This window comes from Heterodontus francisci, chromosome 41, assembly GCF_036365525.1.
Source record: "Heterodontus francisci isolate sHetFra1 chromosome 41, sHetFra1.hap1, whole genome shotgun sequence".
In the NCBI taxonomy this organism is placed as follows: domain Eukaryota; kingdom Metazoa; phylum Chordata; class Chondrichthyes; order Heterodontiformes; family Heterodontidae; genus Heterodontus; species Heterodontus francisci.
This window is the reverse complement of record NC_090411.1, coordinates 29109609-29123216: the sequence shown is the minus strand read 5'-3', so window position 1 is coordinate 29123216 and position 13608 is coordinate 29109609. Positions and strand designations below refer to the sequence as shown.

Genomic DNA, 13608 nt, shown 5'->3' with positions numbered 1-13608 from the left:
ATAATGCAGTTATTATCGAATTTGCTTTGTTTGGAAGCATGAAAGGTACGGAAAGGTACTTCCAGCTATTCCAGCTCAGGAACCAGCGTCTGCAGTGAAAGAGAGGAAACTCTCAATGTCAAACTTACAGATCACCGAGTTCCTCCCAGAAGGCAGCGGATGCCATTCTTCCATCCTATCTGTCAATCAGAATTTGCCTGAGAAGTCATTTCAATGAGTTGCGAAGTCTCCATTCATCCCCCCGCCCCCATGCTGGCAATTACAATAGTGATCAAGAGGGAGTTCCACTCTGTGGCTAGCTTCAAGCTAGATTTTGGGAGTGCTTGATTGGACACTGTAGAAGTTTAATCTACTTTTGCTGTACTGCAACTGATCTGCAGCTGCTTAATGGGAAGTTTGGTTTGTACCTAACTCCCACTACTTTGACTGGGAGTGTTGGATGAGGCAGTGTAAAGGGAGCTTCACTCCGTACCTAACCTATACTTTCTCTGCCCTAGGAATGTTTGATGGGGCATTGTGGAAAGAACCTTACTCTGTACCTAACTTGGGAGTCTTGGATGAGATCGTGTAGAGGCAGCTGTACTCTGAATATAACCTGTGCTGTACCTGTCCTGGGAGTGTTTGATGTGGACAGTGTAGAGGGAGCTTTACTCTGTATCTAACCCCGTGCTGTACCTGCCCTGTGAGTGTTTGACGGGGACAGTGTAGAGGGAGCTTTACTCTGTATCAAACCGTGTGCTGTACCTGTCCTGGGAGTGTTTGACGGGGACAGTGTAGAGGGAGCTTTATTCTGTATCTAACCCGTGCTGTACTGGCCCTGGGACCCATTAGGGGTAAAAAGAGCTTGGGTCCCTCATATTGACAAATGTAGAATCCATCAGTGAAGTCTCACTGAAGTTTATGTTCTCGCAGTGTTAAAGATTTCACTCACTTACATCATGACATAGATGGAAACTAAAGGATTTTGGAAGCAAGGGAGGGTTAAACTGCCAGGATTATCTTGGGGACTCTCTGGTCTTCTGGTAACAGATTGTCCCATTTTTGCAAGCAGTAAGGACAGGATGATTCAGGCTGATGCCAGCCCGATACATCAGCAATGGAGCGTAGGAGATTGAGAAGACAGAAGTCATTCTAAATATAAACTCTGCAATTCCTCAGACAGTTTGGCATGCGTCACACACTCAAGTGGCTCAGAGCCGTTATAGCCTGGTAACAAAAGGCACTGGGGGGTCAATGACAAGCTGAACAAAACATAGGCTTATTTACATTTTAATAAAATACAGGCCGTAATAAATAAGGGCGATAAGATCTGATGAATTTATATGGGTGTCTGCCAGATCAGTCGATAACTTTCCTGCCTCGATGTCAGTAGATCATCTGTTCAAGCTCAGCTCTAGGGATATGAGCAAATAACCTTTGCTGACACTTCCAGTGTGGTACTGAGGGAGTGCTACATTGGTGGAGGTACTGCCTTTCAGATGAAATAGTGAACCGAGCCACGTCTGCTCTCTCCAGTGGCTCCCATGGCAATATTGGAAGAAGAGCAGTTGACCTGATCAATATGTTTCCCTCAACAAACATCACTAAAGCAGATTATCTGGTGACTGCCTTTTTTGGGAGCTTGCTGTGCACAAATTGGCTGCTGTGATTACAGTAACAGTAACTACACTTTGAGAGTAGTTCATTAGCTGTGAAACGCTTTGGGGCGTCCTGAGGGCATGAAAGGCGCTATAGAAAGGCAGGTTCTTCACTTGAGAGAGAGACCATTTTTGAAAGTTTAGCAATTGAAGAGAGTCCAAAGGCTGCAAGCGGATTGAAGGTGAAAGGGGTAATTGCCCGCTGGTTGGGAGCCTCGTCCACTGCAAGGGCATTATCAGGTGTTCTGACAAGCCCAAACCCATGATTTTCTGATGGGAAAATCAAATGTCTAAATATGCTGTCGCTGGGTGAGGTGCCCTCCCAGCACCTGGGAAGGGAAGAAAGATAGACACATTTATATCGCACCTTTCATGATCCACTAGGCTGGTTGGGACCTCCCTTCTCTCCTAGTCCCACGCCTAAGGCATCTACAACGCTTTCGCTCACCAGCTGTAAGAAACACTTCCACATCCCACAACTGGGCAGATTACGAAGACACAGAAAGCAATACAGGAAGAAAGGGAAAAGAGGATAAGGAAGGAGAGAAGGACAATACATGAACGCCACTCGATTGTTACCTGCATCAGAGTTACACAGAGGCAGCTCGTCCCGTTCTGCTATTTTTAGATTTGTGCCACCTGTGAGCAGAGCTTGGATATACAGCTCATGTCTCACACCTAGGAGTTGGCAGCTCTGAGACTGGACCACCAGGAAACTACTGATAATACGTAATTCCTAATCCAATAGCAAGTGGAGGACTATGAGGCCGGAGGGAGAGACAAATATCTATTAGATCAACCTGCAAGCTGAGACAGTATGCTGGTGTAGTGCTCATGTTACTGGGTTACCACTCCAGAGTGCATGAGTTCAAACCCCAGCATGGCCATTTGAGAATTAGAATTTGCATTTAGAAATTTGGAAATTTAAAAGTTACCGTGAAGCTGTCAAATTGAAGCAAAAAGGTTATTCTTCCTCAAGATGTACAGCAGCAGACAGCAGTCTTGTGATTCATTCAATCACTGGATCGGCAATGCCCTGTGATAACCCATTGGCATATCCAGTAACGATTCAGCAGACGAGCCAACAAAAGTTCACTAGTTGAAGAAAAGACGTGTATTTATGTAGCGCCTTTCACAGCCTCAGGATGTCCTAAAGCACTTTACAGCCAATGAAGAACTTTTGAAGTGTTGTCACTGTCGAGTTGGGAGAGGCAGCCAATTTGTGCACAGCAAGCTCCCACAAACAGCAACAAGATAATGACCAGATAATCTGTTTCAGTGATGTTAGTTGAGAGAGAGACACATTTAGTGATGTTGACTGAAGGATAAGTGTTGGCCAGGATACTGGGGAGAAGATCCCTGCTCTTCGGCTAGTGCTATGGGATCTCTTACATCCAGCTGATAGGGAAGACAGCCTCTTGGCTTAATTTCCTCGTCCAAAAGATGGTACCTCCAACAGTGCAGCACTCCATCGGTGCTACTGCACTGAAGTGTCAGCCTGGAGTTTGTGTCCAGGTCTCTGGAGTAAAGCTTAAACGTGCAACCTTCTGACTCGGAGGTAAAAGTGCTGCCAACTGAGGCACAGCTGACTGTTTATTCTCCTGCAAGTTATAAGAATACACACTAACTGGACAGGAATGGAATCAATACATTGAAAGTGCTTTGGGTAAAAGAAATGTAATCTTGTTTGGTGCAATCTACACTGTCAAACACAAAGTGGGGAATTTAAACTCTGCCCTGCTGTTGGTTTGGAGGTGGGGAGAGCTTAAAATTGGGTGAGATGGTGGCGGGGTGGATTCCCATCACCTTCCTGCCTCCACCAAAATTTAGTCCGGGCTGGGAAGGCCTGTGAACAGCCTTCCTGCCCCACTGCCAGTTGAGGCCTTTAACCGGGCAATGAATCCCCAATTAAGGGCCTCATCCCTCCGCCACAATTAGCCGTGTTGCCGCACGGGAAACACTGCATGAAGGAACATGCAGGCTGCTTCCCGGCTCCAGGGAGGAGGGTGTCATAGTGCCTGAACAAGGGACCCGGCATTGGGAAGAGGTGGGCCCGCTGAGAGCCACCCCCCTGCTCTTGCTAATGACCCCCTTACATTCCATCCCCCCCCCCCCGTGACTCCCACCCCACGAGAGCCCTCCCACCCACTCTGACCTGTGGCCTGGGTCCAGTGCTGCTCCTGGGCCTCAGGTGGGTGCTCCACTGACAGAAGCCACCTCCTTCCGCGGTGGCACTGTACGATGAAAGAGCTGCCGGCCTCTGATTGACCAAGAGCTCTCCAAGGGCGGGACTTCTGACGCCGGGGTCTTTGATCCCTGATTGACACTAGATTCGGCAGGCCTGCCGGAGAAGAGACGACACGGGGGTTCTCGGTGTCACTTCTTCTGCACTTCGAAACCCCCATCTCCAGTGTGAAATCCTGACCATAGTGATTAGAAAAGGAACAGTGCTCAAAGATGGAAAAAACGCTCTGATTTAGCTCTGTTTTAATGTCAAAAAATGAACATTTCCAGTACACACCAAGAGGTTTACAATATTAACTTGCATTCCTTCTTCTTCTTCTTCTTCGGCCTCCTTGTCTCGAGAGACAATGGGTAAGCGCCTGGAGGTGGTCAGTGGTTTGTGGAGCAGCGCCTGGAGTGGTTATAAAGGCCAATTCTAGAGTGACAGACTCTTCCACAGGTGCTGTAGAAAAATTTGTTTGTCGGGGCTGTTACACAGTTGGCGCTCCCCTTGCGCTTCTGTCTTTTTTCCTGCCAACTGCTAAGTCTCTTCGACTCGCCACACTTTAGCCCCGCCTTTATGGCTGCCCGCCAGCTCTGGCGATCGCTGGCAACTGACTCCCACGACTTGTGATCAATGTCACAGGACTTCATGTTTCGTTTGCAGACGTCTTTAAAGCGGAGACATGGACGGCCGGTGGGTCTGATACCAGTGGCGAGCTCGCTGTACAATGTGTCTTTGGGGATCCTGCCATCTTCCATGCGGCTCACATGGCCAAGCCATCTCAAGCGCCGCTGACTCAGTAGGGTGTATAAGCTGGGGATGTTGGCCGCCTCGAGGACTTCTGTGTTGGAGATACGGTCCTGCCACATAGTAAAATGTCCCAAGGCACTTTATAGGAGCAGTTATCAAACAAAATATGACGCTGAGGCACACAAGTTGGTAATAGGGCAGATGACCAAAAGCTTTGACAAAGACGTAGGTTTTAAGCAATGTCTTAAAGAAGGAAAGAGAGGTTTAGAGAGAGAATTTCAGATCTTGGGGCCTCGGAAGCTAAAGGCACAGCCACCAATGGTGGAGCAGTGGATATCAAGAGGCAAGAGTTGGAGAAGCACAGATATTTAATGGGCAAGTAATTAGCTTATAACTAACATGTAAAATTGGATGGAATTTGATTCCCTAAACACTGCTAAAAGATCCAGAACTCCGTGTAATAAAAATGGAATTTAACTAATTCTGTCGCTTTCAATGAGCAAGCCAATCATTTGTAACCGTGTTTGGCCAATAAATGGGGCTCTGCCTGAGAACAAATAAAAACACACTATTAAACCACTGGTTCTTTTTTGTAGCATTCATTTTTGGGAAGTGCATCAGTGGCAAAGCCAACATTTATTGCCCATTGATACAAATGAGTGGTTTGCTTGGTCACTTTAGAGGGTCGTTAAGGGACAACCACATCGGTGTGAGACTGGAGTCACATATAGACCAGACTGGGTAAGGACCGCAGATTTCCTTCTTTAAAGGATATTCGAGAACAAGTTGTGTTTTGAAGAAAATCTCACAGCCTCATTGTCACTTTTACTGATTTCAGAATTGCAGAATATTTTAAACTGAGTTCAAATTCTCGAACTGCCAAGTGAGATTTAACAGGATTATTAATCCAGACTTTTTTGGATTACTGGTCCAGTAATGTAACCACGACACTGCAGTATCTACTAATAATTGCGATCATAGGGAATTACGAATGAACATACAAACTAGGAACAGGAGTAGGCTATTCGGCACCTCGAACCTGCTATGCCATTCTATAAAATCATGGCTGATTTGTTTGTGGACTCAACTCCACTTTCCTGCCTACCCCCGATACCCTTTGACTCCTTGTTTATCAAGAATGTGTCTACCTCTGCCTTAAAAACATCCAATGACCCTGCCTCTACCACTCTCTGGGGAAGAGAATTCCAGAGACTCACGACCCTCTGAGAGAAAAAATTGCTCCTCATCTCTGTCTTAAATGGGAGACCCCTTATTTTTAAACTGTGTCCCTTAGTTTTAGTCTCACACACAAGGGGAAATATCCTTTCAACATCTCGCCTGTCAAGGCCCCTCAGGATCTTGTATGTTTCAATAAGATCACCTCTCATCCTTCTAAACTCCAGTGAATACAGAACCAACCTGTCCAACCTTTCCTCATAAGATAACCTTCTCATCCCAGGAACCAGTCGAGTGAACCTTCTCTGAACTGCTTCCAATGCATTACATCCTTTCATAAGTAAGGAGACCAAAACTGTACACAATACTCTAGATGTGGTCTCACCAATGCCCTGTACAACTGCAGCAAAACATCACGGAAGGTTATTCTTAAAACAAAAGCAAAACGCCATGAATCCTGTGCAATAAAAATTGAATTGGTCACAAAACTGTAGCCTTCGCATCTGAGTAGGGAGAAAGAGCTCGGTGATGCTGTGGAACAGGTTTCTGAACTACTTCCTCCAACATTGGTCACCGTGTGTGTACTCATCAATTTATTCGTTTATCTTGGCAATTATTTCTTCTTTTTAGATTGGTGTCGGTTTTGGGATTGACTACAAAAATGTTGATCAATTAGATATGGGATAAATGAGTTTCCTTGCTGGCTCCTTTGTTTAATGCATAAATCCGTGGAAAACCAATCCAAACGGAACACAAAGAAGTCGAGATTCAGTCCTACTCCGCCTCTGACCTCAGAATGATACCGGGGACTAAAAGGGTTAAATTGTGAGGACAGACTAGTCTTGTATTCCCTCGCGTATAGAAGATAAATTGAGGTACTTAAAATGGAATTGGTGGGTAGATAGAGAGAAACAATTTCCTCCAGTGGGGGGGGGGGGGAGTCCAGAACAAGGGGGCATAACCTTAAAATGAGAGCCAGGCCATTCAGGGGTGATGTCAGGAAGCACTTCTTCACACACAAAGGGTAGTGGAAATCTGAAACTCTCTCCCTCAACTGGCCTTGAAGAGAGTGCATTGTAGATTTACCAGAATGCAACCTGAACTCCAAGGGTAAGCCCTTGGAGAGATGAAACAACCTAGGGTTATATTCCTTGGAATTTAGAAGGTGAAGGGGTGATTTGATCGAAGTTTGAAGGTATTGAGTGGAACAAATAAGGTAGATAGAGAGAAACTATTTCAACTGATTGGGGAGTCGAGGACTAGGAAGCATAGTCTAAAAATTAGAGCCAGACATTTCAGGAGTGAAATTAGGAAACGTTTCTTCTCGCAAAGGGTGGTAGAAGTTTGGAACTCTCTTCCATAAATGGCAATTGATGCTGGATCAGTTGTTGATTTTAAATCTGAGATTAATTAGATTTTCGTTATCTAAAGGTATTAAGGGATATGGGACAAAGGCAGGTATCTCATTGAGTGGCGGCAGAACAGTCCCAAGGGGCTGAATGGCCTCCTGCTGCTCCTATGTCGCTAATAGCCTTAGTATCTCCTCCAAGAGGAGGAGATTCGGGAGGGTGGGGGTCTGCAGGGGGGATAAAACAGGCGCAGGGGGTTAAATGGCCTCCTGCTGTTCCTGTGTCCTATGTGCATGGGCCACAATGAGAGCATTTAGTATCTGTCATACAAATATTCCGACCACCGAAATTAACTTCTTTAATGCCCCTGTCTGTTTCAGCCCACAGAGCGATCTGGATGTTTTGGTCGAGAAACGTTAATAAATTATGAATGTGAGCGATGATGATGATGATGATGAAGGCACATCAAACGCAAAGGATGAGATTCAACTTTGGCAGGACTGTTAGCCGTCTCGTGTTTTTGACCCTTTGGGCTTTGTCACTGCTGGCCGGACTCGTCCAGTCTCACGTCTGCCCCAAGGGCTGCTCGTGCAGCAACCAGTTCAGCAAGGTGATCTGCACACGCTACGAGCTGCGGGAGGTGCCTGACAGCATCTCCACTAATACCCGCTACCTTAACCTGCAGGAGAACGTCATCCAGGTCATCAAGGCGGACACCTTCAAGCAGCTGCGGCACCTGGAGATCCTGCAGCTCAGTAAGAACCTGATCCGGCAGGTGGAAGTCGGGGCCTTCAATGGTCTCACCAACCTCAACACGTTGGAGCTCTTCGACAACCGGCTCACCACCGTGCCCAGCGGGGCTTTCGAATACCTGTCAAAACTCAGAGAACTTTGGCTGAGGAACAACCCCATCGAGAGCATCCCTTCCTATGCTTTCAACCGGGTGCCCTCGCTGCGGCGTCTAGATCTGGGCGAACTGAAGAAATTGGAGTATATCTCAGACGCAGCCTTTGAGGGGCTGATCAACCTGAGGTACCTCAACCTGGGAATGTGTAACCTGATGGAGATCCCAAACCTCACTCCCCTCATTAAACTGGAGGAGCTAGAGTTATCGGGCAACCGCCTGGAGGTGATTCAGCCGGGCTCCTTCCAAGGCCTCACCAACCTGCGCAAGTTGTGGCTGATGCACGCCCAGATTCAACTGATCGAGCGCAATGCCTTCGACGACCTCCAGTCTCTGGAGGAGCTCAACCTGTCCCACAACAACTTGACATCGCTGCCTCACGACCTCTTTACGCCCTTGCACCGGCTGGAGCGCGTCCACCTCAACCACAACCCCTGGCACTGCAACTGCGACGTGCTGTGGCTCAGCTGGTGGCTCAAGGAGACGGTGCCCAGCAACACCACCTGCTGCGCCCGCTGCCACTCGCCCCCCAACCTGAAGGCCCGCTACATCGGGGAGCTGGACCAGAGCCACTTCACCTGCTACGCGCCAGTCATCGTCGAGCCGCCCACCGACCTCAACGTGACCGAGGGCATGGCGGCCGAGCTCAAGTGCCGGGCGGCCACCTCCATGACCTCCGTCAACTGGATGACCCCCAACGGCACGCTGATGACCCACGGCTCATACCGGGTGCGCATCTCGGTCCTGCATGACGGCACGCTCAACTTCACCAACGTGACGGTGCAGGACACGGGCCTCTACACCTGCCTCGTCAGCAACTCAGCTGGCAACGCCACAGCCTCCGCTACCCTCAACGTCTCGGCTGTTGACAGCAGCAACAGCTACAGTTACTTCACCACCGTGACAGTGGAGACCGTAGAAGTGGTGGACGAGCCCAAGTCGACGGAGCGCGAGCCCGGGCCTACCCCTTCAGGCCACTGGGAGACGCCCTACTCCACCACCTCCCTCACCCCCCGCAGCACTAAGTCCACCGAGAAGGCCTTCACTGTCCCCATCACCACGGAGGTGACAGACAACATCATGGCCGGCTTGGACGACGTGATGAAGACGACCAAGATCATCATCGGCTGCTTCGTCGCCATCACCTTCATGGCCGCCGTCATGCTGATCATCTTCTACAAGCTGCGCAAGCAGCACCAGCTCCACAAGCACCACGGCCAGGCCCGCACCATCGAGATCATCAACGTGGAGGACGACATGGCGGAGGCCACGCCCGGAGACAACTGCCTGACCCTCCCAGCCGTCGACCACGAGCATCTCAACCATTACACGGCCTACAAGGCCCATTACAACAACAACACCACAACCACCGGCGGCGGTGGCGGCGCCCTGAACTGCACCAAAAACCCGCTTCACAACTCTGTGCACGAACCGCTACTTTTTAAATCCAGCTCCAAAGAGAACGTGCAAGAGACGCAGATTTAATACCCGTCGCTGGTCCTTTGACTCGATGCTTAAACGCAAACAGAGAGAAAAGGGGAATGACCGCAGAACTGAACGTTTTATTGCACCTCTAACCCTCCTCAGCTCTCCCCACCCCACCGACAGCCCAGGACTGCTTTGGCAGATGAAGGTGTGTAACATTCCAGTGTGACACTGCTGTCAATCAGTCCATTCTACTGACTTACACAAATGGACCCGACAGGTACAGGCTAGGCCGGCAATCATTTGCATTGACTCTCTCTCTCTCAGTGCCTCTTTGCAAATCCCTTTCCTGACTCTGCAGTCCAGACTAGGCTAGCATTTGCATTGTTTCTATTAGCTCCATTTTCTAAACTTTGCGTTAGTACACCAGCAGCCATTTGCAGTGTCCCCATCAGTTCCATTTTCCTGCTCTGCAGTCGAGACTAGCAGCCATTTACAGTGTCCCAATCAGTCCCATTTTCCTGACTCTACCAGTCAGGCTGGCAGCCATTTGCAGTGTCCCAATCAGTTCCATTTTCCTGACACTACCAGTCAGGCTGGCAGCCATTTGCAGTGTCCCAATCAGTCCCATTTTCCTGACTCTACCAGTCAGGCTGGCAGCCATTTGCAGTGTCCCAATCAGTCCCATTTTCCTGACACTACCATTCAGGCTGGCAGCCATTTGCAGTGTCCCCATCAGTCTAAGCCAGCATTGTCCCTTTAAGTCCCATTCTAACATCTACTTTCCTGATTCTTCACTCCAGACTGACAGCCGTTTGCAAACACCAGCGAATAACTTGGCTGAGCTTCTAAATGACCCCCAAGGTTCAAGAGGTCAGCACACGCCTGACCGAGATAAGTGAGATAATCACTGCAAGAATCAGGAGAATTTAGCCTGGCCAGACACTGGCATTTTCCATTTGTGTTGCACTGCACCAAGTCAAAAACAAAAGGGCCCTATCTCGTCCTCTGGTGATCTGTCCAAGGATGCTTCAGGGGGAAGCACCAACATTGGATATACTCAAAGCCTGTGTCGTGGGTGGGGAAGCAACGTCAGAATTTCTGCGAAGCGAAGTTATGAAAGGACTGTGTCGTTGTTTTAAGCTGACGTCATCGGAATAAGCATAAGACTTTATTGGGGATTTTTACATGCAAGGCTTCAAGGCCATTAGGGGGAGGGGCTATGGAACCTCGGGAGAGCTGCAGCGGATTTCTTTCAGGAAGTACCCCATGACGGACCTGTCATTGACATTTTGTGGGCCTTCCTATCTTTTTCCCTTCAAGACGTGTAACCATACAGTCTGTAGGGTGCTGAAATCCGAGGACAAATCTCAACCAATTATCTAACTCCCATTTTTACAGCTAACTGTAAGGCCTCAACTTTGACCCTTGCAATTGAGCCAACTCCTCCCTGCCCAAGCAACATTTAAGAATGCTTTCTGTGGATGCAAGAGAACGTAACGGAACACCAGCTCTTGATTGTGAAAACTACATGTTCCTCTCAAAAGAAGGGGGGGGGGTGGAATGGGGGGAAAGCACGTTTTAAACATTATGACAAAAGAAGGTTACGTCTAACACAAGTTTTTTTTTAATGGTCTAATGTAATGGGCTCCTTTTTTATTCTTTTGTCAACAGCCCCAATCTGTAGGTCAAGACTGAGAAAAGGGACCGGGGATCGCAATGCGTTCTACAGAGTCTGTTCTGTCATGAGCTCAATCCTTTCCTTTAGTCGTGGGTGCAGCAAGCATGCTGAATCCAATTTACTGCCCTCAGATCCATTAGCTTTTTCATCCCTTCCCATTCTCTGACTTTCAATACTTGCCTCCCAATCGAGGAAGGGTGTGTCGGGAGCAGGGGCTAGGGAAAACAAGCCAGCTCTTCACTTCAACATATTCATTTCCATCATTATTTTCTTCTTTTTTTTTTGAACCCTCTTTCCTCTTCTTCAGTGTTGAGGAAAGACGATTATGCATTGAGTGGAGCCCAAAGAATTCACATCAATTGTCCCTTGGAAATTTTGTTTTTTTTTAATGGTATTATTTGAAAAGAGGTGAGGTTAGGTAAAGCCAATGTTAACAGCGTCAAAGGTAGGAGGACTATTGAGTTGCTTTTTTGTGATTCTTCAGTATTTTTAAAGCTTGTCGTGAGGTTGATATAAAAAGGAAATGTGGTTATTTTATCTCTTCTAGTATTATTTCACTGTGAGATGCAGTGGGTCGTAACCTTTTCTAACACAGGAAAGCCCTATCAGGACTGATTGTCCGCTTTTCCAAAGGCAACTGGACTTCCTCAGAATTCTGGAATTCTGAAATCTTGATGCAGATTCAGGTTCACTCCCCCACCAAGTTATGGGATGAGGAGCTCACATATAAGAGCGTGAGGAAGTCTCCGCCGGGATCATCCTGTGCAGAAAGGCCCCTTTTTTGTGAGTCCGCTTGGGAAGAGCAGCAATCGTGAGACCTGGGGCCAACAGCCCCCGGGCTGAAGTGGGAAGCCTGACAATGGGAGACACTTGGGTGGGGCAGGGAACCAAATCCCAGTTGCAGACAAACAAAAACCTAGGAACTACCTTAATCAGCACAGAAATTGTGAGGAAATAGATATTATTTTATACAACAGGATGCCACATTTTAGCAATAATCACATCCACAGCTCATGACGCAGCCTGGAAGGATTCTGAATAGTAGTTTAAATGAAAATATACACTATCTTCAGGATATTGAGCGGCAGATACAGGATACAAAGACCCTAGATCAATGGCTGTGCTGCTGGGACGTTTTGAAGGGGCTACAGGGATTGGACACCTGCTATAGGCCTTGCCAGGTCCTCTGTCATCACAGCCGTGCAGAGAAGTAGCAGGACCTGTGCTGCAAGCTGCTGTAAGAGAAGCTTTTTAGCAAAGCTCCACCTTGAAGCTTAGTTAAGTTTCCCTCCCATGACTTCCCAATTATTTTTCTATTCCTTTCTCCCACCCCCCCCCCCACCCCACCTCCCCCTCCCCACCCAAAACAGGCAGGAGTTCCCAACGGAGGGAGTAACACGTCGAGTGTTTCGTGTCCTTTTGCACCTTCTAACAACACACGTTTTCTCTACATTTCTACTGAATGTCATACATGATGTCAAACTTGAGAAATTTGTACAGAACCATACAACTGTATTCTCTGAATTAAGTAAAAAAAAAGAAAAAATGTTTGTCAGTGGGGACATGCTGCTGTTGTCTACCAGCTGTCACTTTTACAAGTGTTATGTTATAGATTGAAAGGGTTTTTGATTAAATTTAATACCCAAACCTTTTTTGTGATTTTCCAAGGTGGCCTCCCTTTGTCCCAAAATGCATTGCCAGCTCAAGGCCGCGATCACTCTGTGCCAAAACAAAGCCTAATTAAAATACCCAAAAGACCGAAGCTAATAAAATAAAATACAATAAGCAAGGCTTACTGTACTTTATAATGATGTAAAGTAATCATTGTCGTATTGAGTAATAAAATTTATAATGAGGTTAGCTGTTAGTTCCACAGTGGCTCCTTTGCTTCCACAAAATACAACAAAATAAAACTCACAACATCCAGTTTAACAATCAGTAACCCCGTTCAGCAATTTCCATTTTACAAGTGTTTTATAAATGGGCCTTCACAGTCGAGGGTGTGCAGAAATTACCAGTTCTATGAGAAAATCAAATTGAGGAACCTTCAAGATTTAATATAAATACACAAAATGGTAATGGAGAAAGTAATGAGACTAAAGATTAACAAATCTCCAGGACCTGATGGTTTCCGCTCTAAGATACTAAAAGAAGTAGGTGAGGAAATTGTAGATGCTTCAGTCATGATCTTCCAAAATTCCCTTGATCCAGGAATTGTCCTCTTAGATTGTCACTCCATTATTTAAGAAGAGCAAGAGAGACAAACTAGAAAGGCAACTGTAAGCTTATTAGTCTGTTGTGGGTAAGTTACTAGAATCCTCAGCGACAAAATGACTGAGAACTTAGAGAAACATGAATTGATCAGAGAGAGTCAGCATGGATTTGTAAAAGGTAGGTCCTATCTAATGAACCTTGGTGCATTTTTTTGAGGAAATAACTAATGCAGGAGTTCTATGAAT

General features: G+C 47.1%; 1 protein-coding gene across 2 annotated transcripts in view; it reads left to right on the top strand.

Moving 5' to 3' along the window:
• Window positions 1–12458, top strand: part of lrrc4ba (leucine rich repeat containing 4Ba) — a 44996-nt gene extending 32538 nt beyond the window's left edge. For both annotated transcript variants that reach the window (XM_068020019.1, XM_068020018.1), the window contains exon 2: window positions 7520–12458. In XM_068020019.1, coding sequence (XP_067876120.1) covers window positions 7579–9528 — 1950 coding nt within the window. In that variant the 5' untranslated portion in view covers window positions 7520–7578 and the 3' untranslated portion in view covers window positions 9529–12458. The remainder of the gene's footprint in view (window positions 1–7519) is intronic.
• The last annotated feature ends 1150 nt before the right edge of the window (window positions 12459–13608 follow it).